This window comes from Bubalus bubalis, chromosome 9 (genome assembly GCF_019923935.1).
Source record: "Bubalus bubalis isolate 160015118507 breed Murrah chromosome 9, NDDB_SH_1, whole genome shotgun sequence".
In the NCBI taxonomy this organism is placed as follows: Eukaryota; Metazoa; Chordata; class Mammalia; order Artiodactyla; family Bovidae; genus Bubalus; species Bubalus bubalis.
The window spans coordinates 59704173-59731223 of NC_059165.1; the positions used below are offsets into that span (position 1 = coordinate 59704173).

The window sequence follows — 27051 nt, forward strand, 5'->3', positions numbered from 1 at the left end:
TATTTTCCTGGGGGAAAAAATGACATATAATTCGAATAATGCTAAATGTTGTGTAAGAAAACCGGATCAAATAAAAACAGATGATGAGAACCAGTAGACCTGGGGGATAACACCATGACTGCCCAAAGCTGCTGGGAGTTGAAGACAAGTGACTTCAATATTCTCAGCTGGCAGAGGCTCAGGGTTTTGGGTCCCAAGACGGAGCCAGGGGTGGGGACAAGGCCAGAAGACCAGCTCAACTCGGGTGAGGAGGGGCGAAGTCAGCAAGAGCCTGCACCCCTGGAACAAGCCAGCTGTAAGGAAGCGCACTGCCGAGGGTCAATGCCCACCGCTGAGTGACAAGGGGCTGCCACAATCACAAGGGAGTCGCCAGCTAAGTGTAGTCAACAAAAGCTAATACATAAAACTGGAATTTTAACATGTTGTGAAATCCTATCAAATATCAAAAGGAAGCCTGATGTTATGAGTGACCAGTGGTGGTTGCGTTATAGTCTAAAATTAGGCCATGAGTAAAGCTTCCTTTTGGCCCATAAGCCCAGCTCTCAGTGGAGAAGGGTGAGTCATCAGAAACTGACCTTCAAAGACATCCTTCTCCTGTGCTTTACAACTCCTACTCAAAAGAACTGAAAGCAGGCGCTTGGACAGGTATTTGCACACCTATGTCCACAGCAGCGTATTTGCATTACCAAAAGGTGGAAGCCACCCAGGTATCCACCGGTGGACGAAAGGATAAACAAAACACGGTTTACACATACAATGGAATACTCTTCAATCCAAGAAAGGAATTTTGACATATGACACAACATGGATTAAAGACATTTTGCTAAGTGAAGTAAGCCAGTCACAGAAGGACAAATACTGTAAGACTCCTGCTACATGAGGTACCTAAAGGAGTCAAATTCGTAGAGACAGGAAGTGGGATGGTGGTTGCCAGGGGCTAGCAGGTAAGGAGTTCTAGTTTGGGGTGATGAACCAAGTTTTGGATACAGATGGTGGTGACGGCTGCACAATAATGTCAACAGGCTCACTGCCACCCGTACTGTACACTTAAGAGTGGTTAAAACGATAAAGCCTACACTCTCATCCTCTGCTTATTTGAGAGGGTTCCAAGCATATCAACACCTGGGGAAAGGGATACGGATCAGAGCTTTGCTTCCCAGCAGGCAAAGCTCTGTGGGCTGGTGCCCCAGGGCCGTTCTGCGCCAGCAGCTGTGGCCATTCTCCTGGGCTGGTGGTATGGTGGATCCTGCCACCCCTCAGAGGAGGGATGCTCTGCCAGTCAGGTGCCTGCCCACCCTCTGGCCCGAAGACCCCTCCAGAACGCTCCAGCCGGACCTCACAGACAGAGGATGTGCCAAGGAGACAGAGACACTGCTCAGGGTCCCTCCCAGCCCACACGCTCACTTCTCATTTCCCTGACATGGCCAACTCTGCAGGGGAGTCTGGGAATAAAGGACACCGGGCCTGACTCAGGCGGCTCACAGACAGCCTGGACGGAAAAGCCCACGAGCCAGCTGAGGAAGCGCACTGGCACGCCATGCTGGGGGCACCAGTAATCACCAGAGAGCCTGGACAAGGCCTTTTGGTGAGCTGAAGAGACAGGAATGCCAGCCCATTACTGCCCTGTCCTTGCGTTCCTTCCTTCACAAGAAAACCTAGAGAAACGCGGGCTTTGAGCGGCTCACTTACAAACAGGCAGTGTTGTAGGCTGGCCCAGCTGTGTTCCAGCCCCGACCTCTCCTGACTGGTAAGAGTCATCATGGCCTGAACTCCCAAGGAGGGAGTGGTGGTGATGGGGCCTGACCGCAGGATCTGTTATTTCACAGCCTGCTGAGCAGCAAGAAAGACGCTTAGAACCAGGCAATCGGGGGAACAAGTGATGAGAGAAAAGGTAAGAGAACAGAAATAGACTCAGAACCCACAAACTCCCAACATCGCTGCCCCTGAATATAAGAAAACAACTGCCATGATTTTGGATGCTAAACAGAACTAGGAAAATTTTTTTTTTTTTGGTTTCAGGCACTGCTGCTGCTGCTAAGTCGCTTCAGTTGTGTCCGACTCTGTGCGACCCCAGAGACGGCAGCCCACCAGGCTCCCCCGTCCCTGGGATTCTCCAGGCAAGAACACTGGAGTGGGTTGCCATTTCCTTCTCCAATGCATGGAAGTGAAAAGTGAAAGTGAAGTCGCTCAGTCGTGTCCGACTCTTAGCGACCCCATGGACTGCAGCCTACCAGGCTCCTCCGTCCATGGGATTTTCCAGGCAAGAGTACTGGAGTGGGGTGCCATTGCAGGAAAAAAAAGAGGTTCATCAGAGGGGAGCTGGCTTTTTGGACTCTCTTGTTGACTATGACAGCTACTCCATTTTTTCTAAGGGATTCCTGCCCACAGTAGTCTTCTGAGTTAAATTCACCCATTCCAGTCCATTTTAGTTCACTGATTCCTAAAATGTCGACGTTCACTCTTGCCATCTCCTGTTTGACCACTTCCAATTTACTTTGATTCATGGACCTGACATTCCAGGTTCCTATGCAATATTGCTCTTTACAGCATCGGACCTTGCTGCCATCACCAGTCACATCCACAACTGGGTGTTGTTTTTGCTTTGGCTCCGTCTCTTCATTATTTCTGGAGTTATTTCTCCACTCTTCCCCAGAAGCATACTGGGCGCCTACTGACCTGGGGAGTTCATCTTTCAGTGTCGTATCTTTTTGCCTTTTCATAACTGTTCATGGGGTTCTCAAGGCAAGATTACTGAAGTGGTTTGCCATTCCCTTCTCCAGTGGACCACATTCTGTCAGACCTCTCCACCGTGACCCACCCGTCTTGGGTGGCCCCACACAGCACAGATCATAGTTTTACTGAGTTAGACAAGGCTGTGGTCCATGTGACCAGTTTGGTTAGTTTTCTGTGACTGTGGTTTTCATTCTGTCTTCCCTCTGATGGATATGGAGAAGAGGCTTATGGAAGCTTCCTGATGGGAGAGACTGACTGTGGGGAAAACTGGGTCTTGTTCTGATGGGTGGGGCCACGTTCAGTAAGTCTTTAACGCAATTTTCTGTTGAAGGGTGGGGCTGTGTGCTCTCCCTGTTATTTGACCTGAGACCAAACTATGGTGGAGGTGATGAAGATAATGGTGACCTCCTTCAAAAGGTCCCACGCACGCACTGCTACACTCAATGGCCCCGACCCTGCAGCAGGCCACTGCTGAGCCAGGCATCCACCGGAGACTCCTGGACACTCACAGGCAAGTCTAGGTCAGTCTCTTGTGGAGTCACTGCTCCCTTCTCCTGGGTCAGTACTTGGGTGCAATCTCAAAAATGACAGAATGATCTCTGTTTGTTTCCAAGGCAAACCATTCAATATCACAGTAATCCAAGTCTATGCCCCAACCAGTAATGCTGAAGAAGCTGAAGTTGAATGGTTCTATGAAGACCCACAAGACCTTCTAGAACTAACACCCAAAAAAGATGTCCTTTTCATCATAGGGGACTGGAATGCAAAAGTAGAAAGTCAAGAGATACCTGGAATAAAGGGCAAATTTGGCCTTGGAATACAAAATGAAACAGGTCAAAGGCTACTAGAATTCTGCCAAGAGAATGCACTGGTCATAGCAAACACCCTTTTCCAACAGCACAAAAGAAGACTCTACACAAGGACATCAGCGGATGGTCAATACAGAAATCAGACTGATTATACTCTTTGCAGCCAAAGATGGAGAAGCTCTATACAGTCAGCAAAAATAAGACCGGGAGCTGACTGTGGCTCAGATCATGAACTCCTTATTGCCAAATTCTGACTTAAATTGAAGAAAGTAGGGAAAACCACTAGACCATTCAAGTATGACCTAAATCAAATCCCTTACGATTATAGAGTAGAAGTGACATATAGATTCATGGGATTAGATCTGATAGACAGAGTGCCTGAAGAACTATGGACAGAGGTTTGTGACACTGTACAGGAGGCAATGATCAAGACCATCCCTAAGAAAAAGAAATGCAAAAAGGCAAAATGGTTGTCTGAGGAGGCCTTACAAATAGCTGAGAAATGAAGAGAAGCAAATGGCAAAGGAGAAAAGGAAAGATTCAAGCATCTGAATGCAGAGTTCCAAAGAATAGTAAGGAGAGATAAGAAAGCCTTCCTCAGCAATCAATGCAAAGAAATAGAGGAAAACAACAGAATGGGAAAGACTAGAGATCTCTTCAAGAAAATTAGAGATACCAAGGGAACATTTCATGCAAAGATGGGCACAATAAAGGACAGAAATGGTATGGACCTAACAAAAGCAAAATATATTAGGAAAAGGTGGCAAGAATACACAGAAGATCTATACAAAAAAGATATTCATGACCTAGATAACCATGATGGTGTGATGACTGGACTAGAGCCAGACATCCTGGAATGAGAAGGCAAGTGGGCCTTAGAAAGCATCATCATGAACAAAGCTAGTGGAGGTGATGGAATTCCAGTTGAGCTATTTCAAATCCAGAAAGATGATGCTGTGAAAGTGCTGAACTCAATATGCCAGCAAACTTGGAAAACTCAGCAGTGACCATAGGACTGGAAAAGGTCAGTTGTCATTCCAATCTCAAAGAAAGGTAATGCCAAAGAATGCTCAAACTACCACACAATTGCACTCATCTCACATGCTAGCAAAGTAATGCTCAAAATTCTCCAAGCCAGGCTTCAACAGTACGTAAACTGAGAACTTCCAGATGTTCAAGCTGGATTTAGAAAAGGCAGAGGAACCAGAGATCAAATTGCCAACATCCACTGGATCATTGAAAAAGCAAGAGAGTTCCAGAAAAAACATCTACTTCTGTTTTATTGACTACGCCAAAGCTTTTGACTGTGTGGATCACAACAAACTGTGGAATATTCTTCAAGAAATGGGAATACCAGACCACCTGACCTGCCTCCTGAGAAATCTGTATGCAGGTCAAGAAGCAACTGTTAGAACTGGACATGGAACAACAGACTGGTTCCAAGTCGGGAAAGGAGTACGTCAAGGCTGTATATTGTCACCCTGCTTCTTTAACTTATATGCAGAGTACATCATGAGAAATGCCAGGCTGGATGAAGCACAAGCTGGAATCAAGATTGCCAGGAGAAATATCAATAACCTCAGATATGCAGATGACACCACCCTTATGGCAGAAAGTGAAGAACTAAAGGGCCTCTTGGTGAAAGTGAAAGAGGAGAGTGAAAAAGTTGGCTTAAAACTCAACATTCAGAAAACTAAGATCATGGCATCCAGTCCCATCACTTCATGGCAAATAGACAGGGAAACAATGGAAACAGTGGCTGACTTTATTTTGGGGGGCTCCAAAATCACTGCAGACGGTGACTGCAGCCATGAAATTAAAAGACTCTTGCTCCTTGGAAGAAAAGCTATGACCAACCTAGACAGCATATTAAAAAGCAGAGACATTACTTTGCCAACAAAGGGCCGTCTAGTAAAAGCTATGGTTTTTCCCTAAGTCATGTATGGATGTGAGAGTTGGACTGTAAAGAAAGCTGAATGACAAAGAGTTGATGCTTTTCAACTGTGATGTTGGATAAGACTCTTGAAAGTCCCTTGGACTGCAAGGAGATCCAACCAGTCAATCCTAAAGGAGATGAGTCCTTAGTGTTCACTGGAAGGACTGATGCTGAAGCTGAAACTCCAATACTTTGGCCACCTGATATGGAGAGCTGACTCACTGGAAAAGACCCTGATGCTGGGAAAGATTGAGGGCAGGAGAAAGGGACAACAGAGGATGAGATGGTTTGATGGCATCACTGACTCGATGGACATGAGTTTGAGCGAGCTCCAGGAGTTGGTGATGGACAGGGAAGCCTGGTGTGCTGCAGTCCATGGGGTCGCAAAGAATCGAACACGACTGAGTGACTGAACTGAACTGGCTCTTTGGAACAGGCCCAGATGGACAGAGATCAGCATGGAGGTCACTGCTGGGCCCTTCCCATTAGTGTCCAGGCACAGACGGGCACAGGCCCCTCTGCTATCGGCAATGTTAGCCTGACTCACGTTGAGCACCGGCCTCGGGAGTCTCATTCAAATAGGTCTTGCTGCATTTTCTCACAAGGCAAACACCACCCTATTGTTTTTTATCGAACACCAAGTGTATCTTTATCTTACGTATACAGACCACAACTGGCTTCTGCAGGTACCAGGTTCCTACGTTATTGATTAACAGTCCTAGCAGATATATTTATGCAAAATGCCCCAGGTTGATTTCTTCCTCCTTGGTCAAGCTTAATTTGGCGACAGTAAAAATAGCTGGGTTTTCACCTGAATGCACTCCAGTGCAGAGCCCTGGTACACAGTGACCTCTAGGGCGGGGCGGGACAGGATGACCACTCTCAGTGAGCACGCTGAGTGGTGATTTCAGCAAGGCAAACCTCACTTGTAACGACTGTCTCCTCCACAGGCCTCTACTACCTGAAGCACACCACCAGCCATTTCCCAGCAACAAAGGTTGTCCTTGTAGATATGGAAAGAACTGTGAGGGGCCCCTGGGCTCTGCCGAGTAATCCCCAACAGTTCCTCCTGCTCTGTAACTGCCACAACCCAGCATCCACCCAGAAGTCAACCAGGAAGGGCCCTGAAAACCACCACCCAACCTGCTGAGATGTGCCCCTCGGCAAATGTGAGGCCAGAGACGTCCCTAGTGGAGAAAGGCGGGCAGAGGGGGAACCTGGCCCATAGAAAAGCTTCTTTCCATGGTCAACTCTACTATTAATATTAATAGTTCTAGCCAGCTTGTCACTGAAGCTAGATCCAAAAAGTCTCGCAACATCGTGACCAACCACCTTTCCAGTGAAACAGGAAGCGACAGGCTAATCCTTGCCATGAAAGGCTGAGGTGGGAAGCTAGGTGAGGTGAGACCTGGTGATGGAGCGGGTACAAAGGGAGCCCCATTGTGTCAAGAGTGACGGAGGCAGCTGACTGCTCCCCATCTGCTGAGCAGGGTTCAGTTGCCCAAAGTGGCAGGTTTATTCATAGACCTGCTGGTCTGGAGAACGCAAGGCCTCTCAGCAAAGTCAGAAAGCCCAGCCCCCTCGGCCGAGGGCCCCCTCCTGTTGCCCAGCTGTCATCCTGAGTCAGGAGCACCCCGAGGTCACCACACAAACAGACCCTGGCCTCCTAACAGCGCACCAAGGAACCCTGTGGGGATGAGGAAAGGCGGTTGTAGAGTCGGGTACCCCAGGGTCCACTCTATGTGCCACTTTGAAGGGTGACCACTTCTCTCAGCTTTGGTTTTCTCGCTTGTGAGATGGGAATAATAACAGCACCTCGTCCCGGGGACTTAGTTAAGCCACACTAACCACCTAGTATACAGCAGGCTCGAAGTTTTTGTCAGCTGCCATTACTACTCTCAAGACAGAGACCTGAAGGACAGAGGTGCCAAGACAGCTGGAAGTGGCCCTGGCATTATGTGAAGCTGCTAGGAGAGCCTACAGACAGCTTCTCCTTCTACCTGATGAACTGAGGTTTTTGAAGAACAACCAAGTGATGTGGAAATCGGGTAAAAGAGGTGTCTATTTCCGTTAAGTATTGCCTAGACCCCCTCCTTGTGGATGCCAGGCTGCTGGGCAATGACCCAGGAAGGCAGGGGGCACAGCCGCCTAATGAGGCACAACCACTAGGCATCCCCACGACTCCCCACCCCACCACAGCAGCAGCTGGAGCCGGCGACCCCCAAGAATCCTCCTACCAGCCCCTCACTCTCCTGCCCCTTCCACTAGGCCCGCAAAGTGGAAATGCCCAGTCCAGGAGGAATTCCTTTAGGTCTCCAAGATGAAGTCTGGTGACCCTTAGCTCCTGATTCTATGCTGCACACGCCAACGTTACTAACCACGCCCCGAGTCTACTCCACAGACCTGAGGTACAGGAGACATGGAATGAATGAGTGAATGAATGGAGGACTGAACAAAAGGTGTCTTGCACCTTTTACCTCAGCTGGAAAAGCTGTTTGTAGCTGGCCTTGCAGGCAAGCTCAGATACAGCCTCAGCTGGCTCCTCTCTGAAGCAATGGCAGAGTGCAACTAAGAAAAGATATGAATATCCTGTCAGTCTCAAGTTCTGAAGGAAGGTGCCACTCTCACTTTGGTCAATTTAAATCCTTCGAGAGATCTTGGCTCATCCTGAACTTCTCTGAAATGGTTGAGGGTATCAGGGCCATCACTCTATCCCAGAAGGAATCCATGTGACTAGGAGGATATCTTGGAATGAGTGAAGCCAGCACAAACAGCTCAGGATGCCAGGCCTGGCTGGGCTGGGGAGAGTGGGCCCCACAGCCGCAGGCTTCACCTTCTCAAGAGGGGGGACCCTCCTGAGAGCCTTTCCTTCAGATCCGTAGGCCTAGGGCACTGCGCCCATAGCTGTGAGGAATTCATGGTTACCCACGGCTGCCCGGGGTGCTGGACAGGGACTGGGGTGGAGAGGGGAATACTGATCCTTTATAAACTACCCATGATATGCCTACTCTCAGAAGCAAAAATCCATTTTTACTCAAAAGCAATCTGGTCCACTCTAAAATCCTCCAGGCTGACAAGGTATCCCAGGCTACCAAATGGACTTATTTCAGGGGTAAATGGAAAAGCTCAGAGGGAATCAAGACACTACCAAAAAGAAAATCTAATGGAATTCTTTTTTTCCCCTAAGGAAAATGCAATTGAAAGGCACTAGAATCTTCCCTGGACCATTTCTGATTTACAGTCTTGAAGCAGGCATGTCCCTGGGAAAAGACTCTGATGCCTGGGATCCCAAGAACAAAGCTCTCCATGTCACCACATACACCCAGGGATAACCTCTAGAGGAAAAGTGTGTGCGTGTGCCTGCACTTGTACATGTGCGTGGGGGGTGGGGTTGCCCTTCTCCAGCTTCAGAAAACCTCTAGAGTCTAAAAGGCTGAGAATGTGTAAGGGCAGCCGGAGGGAGGGAGTCACCTTTTCCATCGCACCACAGATCTAATGAGGAAAAAGCCACCAAGCCCAGCACTGGGACAAGGAGGCAAGCGGTACTGGCTTCTCGAAACTAAAAGGGTTGGCATCTACAGCCATACCACCCTGAACGCTCCTGATCTTCTCTACAAGGGTGGGCAGCCTTGACAGCACACTGCAGCAAGCTTCCTGGTTGCAAGCTGATAAGGCTTCCCAGAAGAGTGGATAGGAAAACGCATTTCCTGGAGGAGGAAGCCACTCCCTCAAGGAGCCAAGGCCAAGTGTGGAACAGCAGAAGGCCAGGGCAGGCTACTAATACTGCCACGATCCGCTCGCTGGCGGTTCTCGGTGGGTTTGAGACCAGCTCTCAGGGCAGGAGCTGGGCTCTCCTCATCCCTGTAGTGCCCCACCCCCGGCCCAATCCAGCAGCTGCAGATCTGGCTTCACTGGCTCTGGGGCTAAGCCTGCCACACCGAAAATAGCCCATTTCAATAAAATGCACTTATTTCCCTTCACTTCTCTGTGGCTCATCTGAAAAATGGAGGCAATACCACCACCCACCTCTTGGGATTGTTATAAAGATTAGATGACTAACTTGAAAAGCAGCACAGTGCCAGGCACGAAGTAAGTGGATAATATACTGTAAGTATTACTGTTACTGTAAAAAAATAAAGGGCTAGAAGGAAAGGCACTTCTGGCGACTGGGTGGAGGGCAGGCATTAAGTCAGCATGGTGAGACTGACATCTGCATGGAGACCTCACTGAGAACCACTGCTCACTGCTCACAAGACTCCCACATTGTATGGGGCCAAGATGCAGCTGAGGAGATACAGACTTAATGAATTTAAGAAGAAGGAAAAAAACTCAGAACACCCAACCACACTTTTATGCAGCATTTATATCAGCTTCAAATAGATCTCCTGGACAGAGATGAACATAACAGTCAAATTTCAAAAGGGCTGCATCATGAAGAACTAAACACAGACCAAAAGATTTACATGAAAATGTTAACTATTGTCTCTGGATAGCAAAAGTATGGGCATATTACTTTTTATAAAGAAGAGCTATTTCTGTAAATTAAAAAGTTCTTTAAAAACAAAGCCATGTTTTTCTGTGTGAGAACCTGGTTGTCCCCAGGAGCAGCGGCCTGGGCTCTGGATAAGCGGCACCAAGTCAGGGTTTGGAGAAAGCCACTCTGGCCCCTGACCACACTGGGCTTGATCCCCATACACGTGTCAGCGTCTGCTGGGCAAAGCCCTCATCCACTAATGAGGCTGTCAGTCCTTACCATCTTCAATGCCAGCATTTTAGTTACAACCATCCCATGTTGCATCCCACCTTTTAGAGAATCTCAACTCTGGGGAGCCACAATGTAAACCGAATATAGATTTTTTCCCCGGTGGCTAACCACACTGACTGCGGGGAAGCAGGTGCCCGTGGGCACAGGGCCACAGCAGCACAGGTGCAGGCAGAGCCTCAGGGCCTGTGCTTGGGCCTGGGCCGCCTCTCAACAAGGCTAGTCTTACTTCTGTTTGGAAGGGTTCATCCTAGGGAAAGACCCTGCCACTCTAATGGCCTCACACTCACAGGGCAGTCCCAACACCCTGGTGCTGGCTCCAAGCCCACCCGCGCCTCCCAGTTTCCCTGGATACCTTTCACCAAAAGCAGCCTTCCTCTCCTTGCCCGCCAAACCAATTTCCTCATTGTTTATACCAACCTAACTGAAAAGGCTTATGTGAGATGTGAAGGAAAGGCGTTTGTCAACTTTCAAGACTGGATGAGAGCAGTTGCTGCTAAGTCGTTTGTCTGACTCTGTGCGACCCCGTAGACGGCAGCCCACCAGGCTCTGTTGTCCCTGGGATTCTCCAGGAAAGAACACTGGAGTGGGTTGCCATTTCCTTCTCCAATGCATGAAAATGAAAAGTGAAAGTGAAGCTGCTCAGTCGTGTCCGACCCTCAGCGAGCCCATGGACTGCAGCCCACCAGGCTCCTCCGTCCATAGGATTTTCCAGGCAAGAGTACTGGAGTGGGGTGCCATTGCCTTCTCCGGGATGAGAGCAGTATTAGAGCAGAAAACCCCAGCTGCATCTGGAGGGCGGGGGAGGCTGAGGAAGCAGTGCGGCAGAGTTGTCTGGGGGCAGGCAGGACTTCAAACCCCTGCCACATGCCCCTGGCCAGCTGAGCAGACTGGACCTGCAAAGAGCAGCCGCCCTTTTATACTCCATTACCCCTGAGTGCTGGGCGGGCCAAGGCTTTTGAAAAAGCAAAAGTGTTTTGCATTAAGCACTTGACCAAAACAGACTGTGTCTCTAAATCCAAAAAGAATTAAAAGCCCAAGGCCATCTTTAGGAGCCTGTGGTCTCCCAGTGTCCTTGTGACCAGGCTGTCTTCATGTGACGCCACGTCCCAGACCTTGGGCTGTCACTAGGGAGTGGGGGACAGGGCATGGGGCTTCATTTAAGCGCAGGCCTACCGGAGCAGATCTGTCAAGTCAAAGCCTGAGGTCACAAACCTGGGGACTCAGAATCAAAACTGGTGCCAAGAGCCCACTCACTAAAGACTAGTCTCATCTGCTTTTGTGAAGAGTTGCAACTGAGGGTCCCAGAGAGAAGAGGTGAGCCTGCCTCTTCATTGCTGTTAACAATGTATGTTATTGTTATGAATATTATACATTTTATATTTAAACTATTATAGATATTATTAATATTTTGAAGTATTTCAAGGGCATTTTCTAATGTAATGTAAATAAGCATGCAAGTTAAGAACACAATTTGAAACCAGACAGACGTGGGTTCAATTCAAGGCTCAGGGAGTTACTCTCTGACTTTAGGCCAGTTAAATTCATCTCTCTGAACCTGTGTCCGCATCTCTGAAATAGGAAACCACCAGCACAGGACTGCTGTACGGATTAAATAAGATAATATACACAAAACACCTGAACAAGATCTAATTAGAAACAGCAACATTTACTTAGTGCTTGGCACTAAATTACACAAGGCATTTAACAACTATTGGAGCAAGAGGTGAGATTCCAAGGAAAAGTGAAAGACAAAGTTATTAAAAAAAAAAAAAAAAAAAAACAGAAAAAAACTTATATTCATTCATGGGAAGCCGAATGATACATGGAAGCGTGTCAGGCTTTGGGTCAGATCCCCGGGGAACCATGGTCAAGCCATCACAGCCTAAGACTCAGGTTCCCTGACTGTAAGGTCTGGGATAACTTACCCAGGAGGACTATAGAAAGAATCAAAGCCATGTCCATAGAGCTTCCAGCCCAGCATGGGGTACCTCACTAGGTGCTCAGTAGTCACAGAGGAGCACAGGCTTTGGGGTTAAGACTGGTGGGTCTGAATCTCAGCCCTACAACCTCCTAGTTGTAGGACCATGAACAAGGTTCATGCTTTCTCTGCTTCAGTTCCTTCATCTATACCAGTGGTCCCTAGCTTTTAGGCACTGGGGACCAGTTTCGTGGAAGACAATTATTTTTCATGGATGGGGCGAGGAGGATGGTTTTGGGACGATTCTCATATTCTCATAAGCAGCCCCCAACCCCGATCCCTTGCAGGTTCAGTTCACAGTAGGGCCTGAACTTGAGAATCTAATGTGGCTGATCTGGCAGGAGGTGGAGCTCAGGTGGTAACGTGAACAGTGGGGAGCGGCTTTAAATACAGATGAAGCTTCACTCACTCACTCACTGCTCACCACCTGCTGTGGGGCCCAGTTCCTAAAAGACCACAGACTGGCAGCAGTCTGGGGCCCGGGGCTTGGGGACCTCTGATCTGTATGATGGGGATGGTAAGAAACCTATTTCACAGGGTTGTTACAAGGACTAAAAGAGCTGACTCATAAAAATGCCTGATACACCATAACCACTTGATAACTATTCGTTCTTTTATTTAGCTTTTATTAATTATTCAACAATTAATAATTAATATTAAATGTTCAAAAACTAAGAACACTGGCCTCAAACTCTTCTTGTCCTGCTAGTTTTAACCTAGGAATTGCTTTCAGACACCCAGATTCTCCAGGCCCACCTGCAGAGAGGCTCAGAAACAAAGCTTGTCTATCCAGTAAGAAGTCATGAGTGAATTCTTTAAAGCTCCAGGTTCCTGGAGGCTTTTTCCTGGGCTGGCCACCAAAAAAACGTCATGAATTTTTTAGCTGCTGCTAAAGCTTTTCGTCCGCTGGGCTCAAAAGCCCAACTTACAGCTTTCATATGAAAGACTCTATAGAAGTGGTTCTCAAAGGCAAGTGATCTGAGCCCCTCAGGAACATCTGGTAACGTCTGGACGACACTGCTGGTTGTCATAACTGAGCGGATACTACTGGCACATAGTGGGCAGAGGCCAGGGATGCTGCCAACCACACAGTGCACAGGGCAGCTCTGTGTTCCCCCTGCCAAAACCATCCAACCCAAATATCAAGGTGCCAAGGGTGAGACACCCTGCCCTACAGGGAATCTGCTTATACAGGTACGTGGGGTGGAGGACGGGACCCGACACACAACGGGCTCTACACGACAGTGGCCGCCAGGTGCAGACAACACGCGCATCTCAGCAAGAACTGCTGGGCGAATGAGAACACAAAAATGATTTGAGATAATGGGGTATCTGGACTACGAGTGGAAAAAATTTTTTTCTATGAGAGTTGTTACTATATTCAGTGACCAGACCACTCAGTGGAAGCAAAAATGACCCAAAGCTGCACCTCTCAGTTCTGATAATTCACACACCCATGACTCTGAATATCCTGCTCAGAGCCCAGACCAACAAATGAATTACACGAGGGAGGGGAAAGGGGTGTAAATGATCCTTTCTGCAAATTCAGGTTTAAAGTTTAACAACTTGACAAAGCTTACTCCAGAAACTCACTCTGTCCTCTCTCCTGTGTATGTTCAAACTCCTCTTCATCTTTAATCACTCAAGTACTCACCGGGGAATCAAGGGGTCAGTCAATTTATTCAAGGTCTCTGCAATCAGGACACTTTTGGACAGTGGTGGAGACCTTAATTCTCTAACTAGAGCCAAGGCTGTAAAATTACAAACCTAGAGCATGCTATGAAGGGCAGAGAGCTGACCCAGGCTACGCTGGGGAGTGAGGGTGAGGTACCACTCAGTGTCACTGATGCGACGCAAGAGCGAGATGGGAAGGATTAATAAGAGTTACTCGCACTGAGTCAAGAAAGGTATGATTTTGCAAGCCATACAGAGGAAACACCATTTGCAAAAGCCATACGGGAGGAGAGGCCTAGGGAGGTTGAGGAAGTGGAAACAGAATCTGCTAGCAAGGCTAGAACATGAAGGACCTCTCAAGGCCTTTGGAAATGTTGGTCTTTATTCTAATAATAGGAAGGGAAAAGAAATGTTTAAACCCTTAACTTTTATAGGTTCTACTCTGGCACACTCAAGGGTTAGGTGAGGAACAGCTCTCCCCAAAACCTCTTTATCTTCAGGTAAATCAAAACTTCTGGCCTATCACACAGAAACCCAGGCCAGCAGCAAAGCCTCAAACTAAATGGAAGCCAAGAGACCATGACCAAAAGTAAGGAGGAGCAGTTTTCTCTCCAAAGTAAGGATGAGCAAGCTGAAAGCCCAGTGGGCCGCAGTCCTGGCCCCCCCTGCATCAGGGAGAGGGGAGGTCTGCAGTGCTGAGAGAAATAGCTGGTGCCACAGCCCTTGTCAAGAGCCACAAATCCCCGGAGGACCCCACAAGCAGCCCACCCCCTCCTGGTTAAGGGGTGAGCGTGTTCAGGCTGGCCCAGACCACAGGCAGCTGTCCCTTTTGCCCCATTTCTGTGCCTTTGTCTGGACAGGCCCTGGGATTGATGCTTTCTATAGCTCTTTCTGGAAACCCTACTCACTACCAGCTACTGTGCCAGCTCTGGGCACCTTACTGTCTCCATCTCATACCCCTTCTTTGCTCATCCTCTTCTTCCTCCTCCCTTTCTAGAGACCTTCCTCCTTGTGGTCACTGGGTCTGTCTCAGGTCACACATGGTGTTAGAATGACTGCTTGCCACTTACTAGCTCTGACCTTGGGCAAACTCTTCTTTAATAAGACCTACCTCATGGAGCTGTCCCCTAATTAAAAGCTGAAGGATATACAGTGTTCAGCACCAGGTCTGACCCACAGCAAAAACTCAGAGCCACTCCCAGGATTCTATACAGAGAAGATGAGAAGGGAGAGGAACCCAAGGTAACGTCACAAGGAGGGTGCTGCAGAGACACCTGTGCAGGCAGAGGACCCTGGAGGGGACAGCCTGCCAGCCAACACACCCTTGGAATCAAGTAAAAAACATGATGTACAAAAGGCCCTGCCTTCAAGCAACCTACGTTCCAGCAGGAGGACGAAGGCAGCCAAGGAACCCGCGAGCAATGTGCTGGGAAGGGAAAAGAGGCGGGCAGAGTGGGGAGAGAGTGCAGGCTAGGGTGTTACGATTGATGCGGTGGGGAGAGGGAAGGTGGGTGGAAGGCCTCTCTGACTAGGTGACAGCTGAGCAAGAATCAAGAGAACACAGGCCGGGTGGATTTCGGAGCAAAGAGAAAGGCAGAGGGGAAGGGAACGGCAAATACCACAAATACCAAGGAGTACTGGAGCAGTGCATAGTGGCAGCCTGCCCATGGAGGGCCTGGCTGGTCACCTAAGGACTGGTTTTTACTCTGAGTGACAAGGGAAGCATCTAGAGGGTCTGGGGGAGAAAGCAGACAGCAGGGGCAAGAGCAGGAGGAGGGAGACCAGTTATAAGGCGGATGACGTGACTCTGGAGTTGAGGGTCCCATGGCTGCCTCAGGCCGGTGGGGATTCTGGAGGGGAGATCCGGAATGACTCTCACCAACTGGGATCCCCACCTTTCCCCTGACAGCTTCCTGTCTTCAGCAGCCCCATCCACCCCCAAGCAAAAATTCAGAATAGTGGTGTGGGCCAAGGGAGGGTGCTGAGTCCTCCCTGCCTGTACACTGGACAGTATATGACTTTATGTTTCGCCTCAGTCCCGCGATCACAGTATGACAGATAAGGAAGCGGAAGCTCAGGGAACTGGAGAGACTCCACCTAGATTCCTGAGCCAGTGTGGCTTTTGGTGGCTCCACGCAGAGTCCTTGCTGGGACATTCTGTCATCTGACACCTGGTGAAGAAGGTACTGTGCTGGGCTTTACCCTGGAAAGGCTTCCCGGGGCAATGAAATATGCCTCATCAGAGTTTCTGATTTTAAAAAAAAAGCATAAATGGCTCAAACAAGCCAGCTGTAATTTCTTAGCAGAGATTCTGGATCGTTCAAGTCTTTCTTTGTTTACCCCTGTGCTGAAAGAGCAGCATCAGACATGAAGGTGGTGCGCAGGCAAACCAGGCTGTGCCGCCAGCCTGCACCGACTGTGGACTGGGGACAGGCCGGCTGGTTGGCCAGTGACCCGGGTAGGGCTCTCCTCCCGCAAGCACTCACCTTTGCATCTTCAAATTACAAAGAGCAAAAACAGGCACACTTTACAGGCTCAGAAACCCCGTGCAAAGGCCAATCAGCCTTCTGAACTCCATGGGGACATCCTAGGGACTCTGCTGAAGCAGATTTCATTTACATCCATACATTGCCAAATGTCAGTCCTAACCCAGAAGAACATGAATAAAACCCCAGTATCTGGACCTATGACAGTTAAATAGCAAGGGAAGAGTCTCAAAGGGAAAGGGGACCAGAAATGGAACATGAATTCACAAACATCTTTCGAACTGATGTTATTTCCATCCATTCAGCAGACATTTACTGAGCGTATACCATGAGTTAGCACTGTTCTAGGTTCTGTGGAAACAGAGGCTGAGAGAAAAAGATCACCTTCCTGAAGCTTACAAGGGGAAGCAGGCACACTCAAAGATCTGAGAGGTTAACCCATCTACCCAGGTCCTAGCACTAATAAGGGGATTTAAATTCAGCTTTTATCACACTTGCCACCTGTCTACTAGGAAAGTGGTTATCCCTGTTATAACTACCAGCTTTCTGTGTTTCTTTCTGTGGCTGGGGGGCGAGGGGGAGGGAGGAAACAGAGGGGGAGACAGGGGAAGAAATAGGCTGAGAAGAAGGTACTTTCCTCGGATGGGTGTCCGAGGGCTGCTGCGGATCAGTGCTGGATCGCAGCAGCATGCAGTAAAGAGGAAATGCATTCAGCCTGGATTCAGGACTTAGGTCCTTGTCAAAACACAAGCACCCAGCAAGTCACTAAACCTCTCTGTATTTCAGTATCTCTAAGAAAGAGGGCCTAGAGCCAGACATCCTGGAATGTGAAGGCAAGTGGGCCTTAGGAAGCTTCACTACGAACAAAGCTAGTGGAGGTGATGGAATTCCAGTTGAGCTATTTCAAATACTAAAGGATGCTGTGGAAGTGCTGCACTCAATACGTCAGCAAAGTTGGAAAACTTAGCAGTGGCCACAGGCCTGGAAAAGGTCCGTTTTCATTCCAATCCCAAAGAAAGGCAACCCCAAAGAATGCTCAAGCTACCGCACAATTGCACTCATCTCACACGCTAGTAAAGTAATGCTCAAAATTCTCCAAGCCAGGCTTCAGCAATATGTGAACCGTGAACTTCCAGATGTTCAAGCTGGTTTTGGAAAAGGCAGAGGAACCAGAGATCAAATTGCCAACATCTGTTGGATCATTGAAAAAGCAAGAGAGTTCCAGAAAAACATCTATTTCTGTTTTATTGACTATGCCAAAGCCTTTGACTGTGTGGACTACCACAAACTGGAAAATTCTTCAAGAGATGGGAATACCAGACACCTGACCTGCCTCTTGAGAAACCTGTATCCAGGTCAGGAAGCAACAGTTAGAACTGGACATGGAACAACAGACTGGTTCCAAAAAGGAAAAGGAGTATGTCAAGGCTGTATTCCTGCTTCTTTAACTTATATGCAGAATACATCATGCAAAATGCCAGGCTGGATGAAGCAAAAGCTAGAATCAAGACTGCTGGGAGAAATATCAATAACCTCAGATATGCAGATGATACCACCCTTATGGCAGAAAGTGAAGAAGAACTAAAGAGCCTCTTGAGGAAAGTGAAAGAGGAGAATAAGAAAGTTGGCTTAAAGCTCAACATTCAGAAAACTAAGATCATGGCATCCAGTCCCATCACTTCACGGCAAACAGACAGGGAAAGAGTGGAAACAGTGGCTGACTTTATTTTGGAAGGCTCCAAAATCACTGTAGATGGTGATTGCAGCCATGAAATTAAAAGATGCTTACTCCTTGGAAGGAAAGTTATGACCAACCTAGACAGTATTAAAAAGCAGAGACAAAAAAAAAAAAAAAAAAAAAGCAGAGACGTTACTTTGCCAACAAAGGCCTGTCTTGTCAAGGCTACGGTTTTTCCAGTAGTCATGTATGGGTGTGAGAGTTGGACTATAAAGAAAGCTGAGCGCCAAATAACTGATGCTTTTGAACTGTTGGAGAAGACTCTTGAGAATCCCTTGGACTGCAAGGAGATCCAACCAGTCCCTCCTAAAGGAGATCAGTCCTGGGTCTTTATTGGAGGGACTGATGTTGAAGCTGAAACTCCGATACTCTGGCCACCTGATGCGAAGAGCTGACTCATTTGAAAAGACCCTGATGCTGGGAAAGATTGAAGGCAGGAGGAGAAGGGAACGACAGAGGATGAGATGGTTGGATGGCATCACCGACTCAATGTACATGAGTTTGGGTAAACTCCGGGAGTTGCTGATAGACAGTTCTTCTGAACTGAAGAAAGAGGGCACAAGGAATGGTAAATGGCCGCATCCTACCTAACAAACAATTTAAGCCTTGTTCATAGCTGCTGCCTAGGACCCTTTGGTAAGGAGGCTTCTGAAGCCACATTTGGGCTGAGCAGATAGAGCTGGAATTGGTGAGTGACATCTCCCATGAGCTTGGGAGAGTGATAAGCTGGGCAACCCGACACTTTTGATGATTTGAGGTATCCGAGTGGGAGCCATTTCAATTTTGGTGACAGAATTTAAAAACCTCTGACTTCCTGACTTTCTAACCAATTCACAGAGTTTTCCTTAAAAAGACAGATGGCCTATTTTCTGACATAAGACTGGAGATGCTGCTGTGTTTAACTGCCACCTTAAATAGTTTTGTTACTATGGCATATGCCCAAGAACCTAGAAAGACTTTTGTTATTTAGAATGCTTCACTGAACATGAGCTCACCCAGCACCAGGACTTGGGGGTGGAGTTTCCTAAGATCTTCCCACTCATTTTGCATGTGGCTTTGCCACCCACCCATCAAGAGTAAAGTCTACCCACTCCTCCCACCACACACACACACACACACACACACACACACTGAAGTTTTGCTGCATAGGCCTGTGCCTTCTCTGACTGAGAGAGTGTGATGGAAGTGACATGCTGAGACTTGTGAGTCCGGGCAGTGAAAAAGCCAGGCTGATCATTACTCTGAAGTTATATAAAGTTTGGGGAAATCTGGGTGAAAGGTACACAGAACTGCTTGTACTATTTCTGCAAAGCTTTTATAAAGTCTGGAATTTTTTCAAAATTAGAAGTTAAATGAAAAGTTTTTTGTTTCTTTTCTTTTTTTTGTAAGGAAGGCCTGGGAGTTGCTACTTTTGCACTCTGATGCCAAAGGAGCCCAGACCTCCTGAGGCTGTCACACTGTGTGGCCCCAGTCAGCCTCACTGAGGGGCCATGTGGAGGCAGCTGGAGGCGGAAAGGACACCAGATGCATTTGGGGTTTTTTGCTTGTTTCATTTTTGCATTTGAAAGAACAATTTCTTGTTATAATGAAGCAGAAGTATAAGATTTCACTGAAACTGAAACAACTGACAGAATGCTACAAAACTTAAACTTCCATGGGAAATAAAAGGGTCAGATCAAGCCAGTAGGAGTGGAAAAGCCCAAGCCTGGACTGCATACAGATGAAGAGAGTAACTTCTCAGCCTGTGTATCACCTGACCTCTCCCAGCAGTGAGACAGCCAGTCATGCCCTTACCTCCCTCTCCCTTCCAAAGAATCTGCCAAACCAAATAGCTTCTTCCTCTGTGATACAGGTGTAAGCCAAACCAAGAGTATCCCTTTAGACAGCTATAAATATGAAAGCCAAGAAGGAAAGTGTGTAAATCCCATTCAAGGGTAGAAAGCACACAGACTCAGCCCAGCCCCCTCTAGGTCATCCTCTATGCTCCAGCCCCAGTGAGCAGAGACACATCTTTCTGGCTAAGTTCTGCCAAATTATAGAATCATTAATGGCAAAATTTAGGGTAATTTACTACACAAAGATCTGTTTAGTCAAGGCTATGGTTTTTCCAGTGGTCATGTATGGATGCGAGAGTTGGACTGTGAAGAAAGCTGAGTGCCGAAGAATTGATGCTTTTGAACTGTGGTGTGGGAGAAGACTCTTGAGAGTCCCTTGGACTGCAAGGAGATCCAACCAGTCCATTCTAAAGGAGATCAGCCCTGGGTGTTCTTTGGAAGGAATGATACTAAAGCTGAAACTCCAGTTTCAGCTCATGCTGAAGAGCTGACTCTTCGTGCCACCTCATGCAAGAGTTGACTCATTGGAAAATACCCTGATGCTGGGAGGGATTGGGGGCAGGAGGAAAAGGGGACGACAGAGGATGAGATGGCTGGATGCATCACCGACTCGATGGACGTGAGTTTGAGTGAACTCTGGGTGATGGACAGGGAGGCCTGGCGTGCTGCAATTCCTGGGGTCGCAAAGAGTTGCACACGACTGAGCGACTGAACTGAACTGAACTGAATGTGTATTACTGCAGGGAGATCCAACCAGTCCATCCTAAAGGAAATCAGTCCTGAATATCCATTGGAAGGACTGATGCTGAAGCTGAAACTCCAATACTTTGGCCACCTGGTGCGAAGAGCTGACTCACTGGAAAAGACCCTGATGCTGGGAAAGATTGAAGGCAGGAGGAGAAGGGGCGACAGAGGATGAGATGGTTGGATGGCATCACTGACTCAATGGACATGAGTTTGAGTGAACTCCGGGAGTTGGTGATGGACAGGGAAGCCTGGTGTGTTGCAGTCTGCGGGGTCACAAAGAGTCGGATGAGACTGAGCGACTAAAGTGACTGACTACATAGTAATAGACACCCAAAACACATGTCAAACTTCCACCTGAGGGAAAAAGCCTTAAATTCTGGTTTGGTAAGACCTGGCTTTCCAAAAGGGTCTTTGAACCAAATCCTTGGGCTGATATAGCTCCTTGCCCAAGTGCTTTTGTTTCCTGAGTTGCTTTTTATAGAGCATCCCTACTCTTATTTCAATAAGAAATCTTGCATATCTAAGAATACTATAAGATTCCTCTCCTCCCTTTCTTTTTCTAGCAAGGTTTTTGCTCCCTGTGTTGCCTCTGTTCCCTCAGTGACCCTTTTTCCCGTCTTATCATTTGGGGCCTTTACTCAGGTCTCTGAAGATCCTCTGTTGTTCGTTAATATTTAAGGCTGAGATTCTATTACTTGCAGTCTTATGAGTCTTGACTAACACAAATGGTGAAGTCTAAACTAAAACAGTAAGAGCAAGGTTGACTGCAGTCAGTCATTTAAGAGGTTCTTTACGGAACATGAAACCTAACTGAATTTGCTGAGAGGAAGTGCTTTGAAAGAAGTCTGTATGGAGTGCAGCTGAAGCACCTAGGAGTGGTAAGTCTACGGAAGTTGTGGGATTCAGGTGGGAAAGTTTCATGGAGGTACTGATATTCTGTGTGATCTCTCTGTAGGATTGGGCAGAATGAGAATGAGGAGCAGGGACTGAAGGGAGCAACATGGCTGGTTTGAGGCCATCCTCAGTGGTGAGAGCCTTAACTCCAAGCCAGGGTAGTTACTGGATGAGACATCTGATAGTCTAATAAGGGGGTGGGTATATTTTTCACATGGGAGGGATGTGAACTGTTAAAAGCAAAGACCAGAGCGTGGTGGACCAATTGCCAAGACGGCCACAGCTCCTCTCACCCTGGATTCCCATGCTGTTTCTCCTAGTGTGTGCCTGTTCAGTTGCATTCAAATCTGCAATCCTATGGACAGTAGCCCGCCAGGTTCCTCTGTCCATGGGATTCTCCAGGCAAGAATACTGGAGTGGGTTGCCATTTCCTCCTCCAGGGGATCTTCCCGACCCAGGGATTGAACCCGTCTCCTGCGTCTCCCACACTGCAGATTCCTTATCACACTGAGCCACCTAGGAAGCCCCTATTCCTCCTAGTGAGATGAAGTCTGTTTTACACCAATGTTTGTAACAGCCATTTATTTATTATTCATAAGATTTAAAAAGAAAATATCCATCAACTAATGAAAGGATGAATAAAATATGGTATATCCATACAGTATTATTTGGCAAAGGAATGGAGCACTGATATTTGCTACAACGTGGATGAACCTTGAAAACATTACACTCAGTAAAAGAAGCCAGTCATAAAAGACTACATATTACATGATTCAAAGTTCAGCACAGACAAATCTACAGAGACAGAAAATAAATTAATGGAGGAGGAGATTTAAGGATATGGGGAGTAACTGCCAAAGAGTCTCTTTTCAGGGTGATGAAAATGTTCTGGAATTAGTGGTGATGGTCACACAACTCTGTGACTACACCAAAACCCATTGGACTGTACACTTGAAGTAGGATAGCTGTATGCTACGCGAATTGTATCTAAACCAAACTGTTACCAAAAAAGCAGAAGTGGGGGAGATGGCATCTATTTCCCCTCCTGCTGAACCTGGCCAGCCTTTGCGCAACAGGATACAGGCCTCACTATTAAAAGCCTGGCAGCTGCTGCTTTCAGACTCTTGAAGGACAGGGAGATGTGCAGAGAGAGGCCTCATAGAGGTAAACGAGGTCTTAGTCATGTGAGTGAGGTCGTCTTGGACATTTCAGCTCCAGCCAGGCTGACAGCTGAATTAAGTCATGCAAGTGACCCCAGGAGAGATCCCCTAAAGCCAACACACTGGACCATGAGAAATAATAAATCACTGTTGTTTTAAGCCACTTCGTTTCTGAGTGATATGTTATACAGTAGTAACTGAGCCTCATATTCCACTATAACATGGGACTAATGCCAGAGGGTCACTGTGACAATCATGGGAAGCTAATGCCAATGCAAGAAATATTAACTATTATTATTAAAAATCATCCCCGGAGATCCTTGACATATTGAGGGTGTGCTCCCCAGGGAAGCCTCATTCTCACAAACACCTGCTCCTTCCAATCACATGGTTCCCGAAAAGCTGGTTTGCTGAGAAAAACAAAGGCTTAAAAAAATATAATATCTGAGAAAATGAAATTTGAACTATAAACAGAGTACCAAAAAAGGGTCTGCTTAGATCAGGCATCTACCTACCTTCTTGTACATTCAACACATCTTTATTAAATCCTTACTAATTACCAAACATCAATTAAGAATAGCTAAGACCCCCCTCCAGCTCAGCTGGTAAAGAATCTGCCTGCAATGCGGGAGACCTGGGTTCAATCCCTGGGTTGGGAAGATACCCTGGAGAAGGGAAAGGCTACCCACCCCAACATTCTGGCTTGGAGAATCCCATGGACTGTATAGTCCATGGGATCACAAAGAGTTAGACACAACTGAGCAACTTTCACTTTCACTAAGACCTTAGAATAATTTCCACCTAGGTGGCTGTTAACAGAATGGACTACACACTAGAACTCCAGCTGAGAGATGGCATATGCAGCAGTAGATACATCTAAAATCATCCTGCTAGAGGAAAAAAAACCCTTTAAATTTCTGCAGGGCGCTCAAATTCTCGTGCTTAGAATATAGGCCCCAAAAATGATTCTGACTGAGAATCCCAGGAGCAACAGAGAGAAATAAATGAAACGGGTTCCCTAAAGGTGCATCTCTTAGTGAGGGGGGTCAGGGGGTCCCATTCACAGAATCTGGATCCCCCAGAACCCAGGCTGAGAGAAGGACTTCACCATCTGGCATCGCCTGCCAAGTCTGGTGCAGAATGGGTGTAGGCAATTAACAATACCCAGACTGATGTGAGCGAGAAATCCTGTAGAGAAGGATGTTCAACAGCTTTCAACTGCATTTATGAAATCATGACAAACTGATAACACTGAACTAAAAGAACCTTTTAATCCTAAGAACAATTAAGATCCTATTTTTTCCTCAAAAATGCTGACATAATATTAACACTTAAATGACACCAAAGTTAAGAAAGAGGGCCAAACCCATAAATATTTTCTGCATGAGGGGACAAGGTCCACCGAGCCCAGGAAGCACTTATTCTAGACAAGCTCTGGAACATTCCTATCCACTGAATGCTACTTATAATCAGTACAAACAATACAGGCCCGGAAATGTTTGGAAGGCCTGTACTGCCTGTATTATATAGGCCAGAAGGGCTCTGGGTGAAAGATACAACCTAGGGAGGCACTGGACTGAGTCTATTGTTTAATACAAATGCTGGGCTGACTTTTTTTTAATTGACATATATACTAAAGTGCACAGATATAAAGTTTGAGGCTTGTAAAATGTTTATACCCAGATTAAGATAAAAGCATACTCCTAATACCCAGAAGGTTCCCTGTGCCCTTCCCAGTCAATAACAAACCCCACCCTAGCCCCCCACTCCACTATTTTGATCTCCAGAACCACAGGTTAGTTTGGCTTAGTCTTGAACTGCACATAAACAGAATCATACATTGTGTGGTCTTTTCAGACTGCCTTCTTTCATTCATCACAGGGTTACCTTATTTTGAAACAGAAACCTAGAAACTGAGCTTTATTTTCAGGAAATCCCCCTCTGATGTCACAGACCTGGATGCCAACTATTCTGATTATACTGGTTGTACTTCCTGAACTCCTCCAAGCACACGTTGTAACACTTTAAAACAGAGCCTTGGATTGTAGAAGTTTTTCTTCAAAATAAACTAAATCTTTTAAAGGTATTCAAATCTATTCAACCTTAATATAGCCTCTGACTTAATACCATAAAAGTGTAATCTTTCCCATACTGAGCCCACAACTCCTCTTAAACCTATTTTTCTTCCTTGGTATCCACCCATTCTAAAGAACCCTCAAATTCTGAAATAAAAATAACCTTCAATTCTGTTACTACTTTTGATTAGTGAGGGGTTAAACTATAAAATTTAACCTTAGGGGTTAAACTATTAAACCTTAGGGGTTAAACTGTAAATTAACCTCAGAAAATCTCTGAGGCAGCTTAAGGTTCTAAAATTCAGACGAATGTGGCAGTTCAGAAAAGAGAGGAGAGGGACAACAGCAACAAGATACAGGTACAGAGTCCACAGTTAACCTGTCAGGATTCAGATCTGGGCTCTGCCATTTCTAGCTGGGGGGCCTTGGGCAAGTCATTACTCCACTCTGTGCCTCAATCACTTCCCTGGAAAATGGGAATAACCTCGTAAGACTGTTGCAAGGATTAAATGTGAATGTATATAAAGCTCTTAGGAAAGCACCCGGCACATAATAAGCACTCGGTAAGAATGAGCTATGTTCAAAAGCTGGAAGCTCTAAGAGAGCAACTCTGCAAACCGCAAGGTTACAGAGCAGTCGCAGCAGTCACCCGGACACACACAGCGCTTCTCAAGGTGTTTCCTTCCAGCCCTTCACAGGCGGCTGCTTTTGTAAAATGCAGGATTACAGGTTGAATGTCACAGCAATGTCAAACTATTTTCAAAGTTTTTAGATGTTTACTCTAAAAATGTTTGCACTTTCTGTATTTACCTCATGGCAGCCTGAAAGCTGCTCACGGACTGGCCCTTGTCTCCAGAGTAAACTTTGAGAAGCACTGTTCTGGCACACAAGACGGACCACGAGCCTGCTGACAACTCAGCCAGCAGGTTACACAGAATTATGAAAACACGTTAGCAAAGAAAACCAACCTCAACAGCAGGGGCAAGAGGATGACTTGAGGGTCAACAAGTTGAGAGATAAAATAATCCCAACAGGCTAAACTTGGAAAACAAAACTGGCTGCCAGAGCAAGAATCCAACTGCTAATTTGCCCCCATTCGCTGCTTGAGGAGGTGCCCTCAGAAAACATGCCGGCCAGGAAGTGATGTGAAGGAAGGAAGGGGTCAAGAGATGTGAAGAAGGAAGCAGAACTGAGTCAACGCTCCTGAGTTAGAAGCCAACCTATGCAGTCAGCAAGCTTTGGGAATGTCAACCACAGCACGCAAAGACCAGAGTTTCTCCTCTGCCAAGGAAAACATGCAAAGCAAACATCTCCTTTGGTGACGTGGGACTGCACATGTGCACCCAGGCACACACAGTCGTCCCTCAGTGTCTGTGGGGACTTACTTGTTCTAGGACCCACATGACACCAACACCTGTGGTGCCTCGAGTGCCTTATATATACATATTTATATGAAAGGCATTGGCATATAACCTACACAAGTCCTTCTGTATGCTTTAAATCACTTATAGATTATTTATAACACCCAACACAATGTAAACGTTGTTTAAATAGTTGTAAATACAACAGGAATGTTATGGGAGTAGTTTCTAGAGTGCAGCAAACTCAAATTCTGCTTTTTGGAAATTTCCAGAATTTCTTTCCCCAAACATTTTCAATCTGGTGGTTGGCTGAACTCATGGGTACGGAACCCACAGACATGGAGGGCCGACTGTGCACCCACCCCATTCACGTCATAGTACCTGTGGTTTTAGGAGGCTCCTGAGGTCCGCCCTGCCAGCCATACTGCGGGTATCCTTGGTAGGGGTACCCGCCCTGAGGAGGTGGGTAGGGTCCCCCTGGAGGTCCTGGAGGGTAGTACCCAGGCCCCATCGGTTGCGATGGATAAGGGGGATACGGGGCCGTCGGACCGGGGCCCGGATACGGCGGAGGGTTCCCTTGGTTCATCAGGGACTTCAGAGTACACCTAGGAGATAAACGGTGAAAGTTATTTGTTTTTAACCTGACAAAATCATTAGAAAAAAACTGTAATCATGAGACAATTTACAAATTGCCTTAGAGATTTCCTAAACCTCTTGCACACTTTCAGCTCTGCCCATTTTGTTTTCTTCTCACTACTGGCAAATATCTTAAGTATCTGATTGCTTTCTGTCTGCCTGCCTCACTAGACAACAGGCTGTGACCCCAGGAATCAGGCCAGGCAGCCACGCCAGCAGTGAGT

General features: G+C 47.0%; 1 protein-coding gene across 1 annotated transcript in view; it reads right to left on the reverse strand.

Moving 5' to 3' along the window:
* CYSTM1 (cysteine rich transmembrane module containing 1) overlaps nucleotides 1-27051 on the reverse strand; it is a 57121-nt gene that overhangs the window by 4540 nt on the left and 25530 nt on the right. The window contains exon 2 of the mRNA XM_044947592.1: nucleotides 26573-26796. Within this exon, the coding sequence (XP_044803527.1) occupies nucleotides 26573-26777 (205 nt within the window). The 5' untranslated portion in view covers nucleotides 26778-26796. The remainder of the gene's footprint in view (nucleotides 1-26572; nucleotides 26797-27051) is intronic.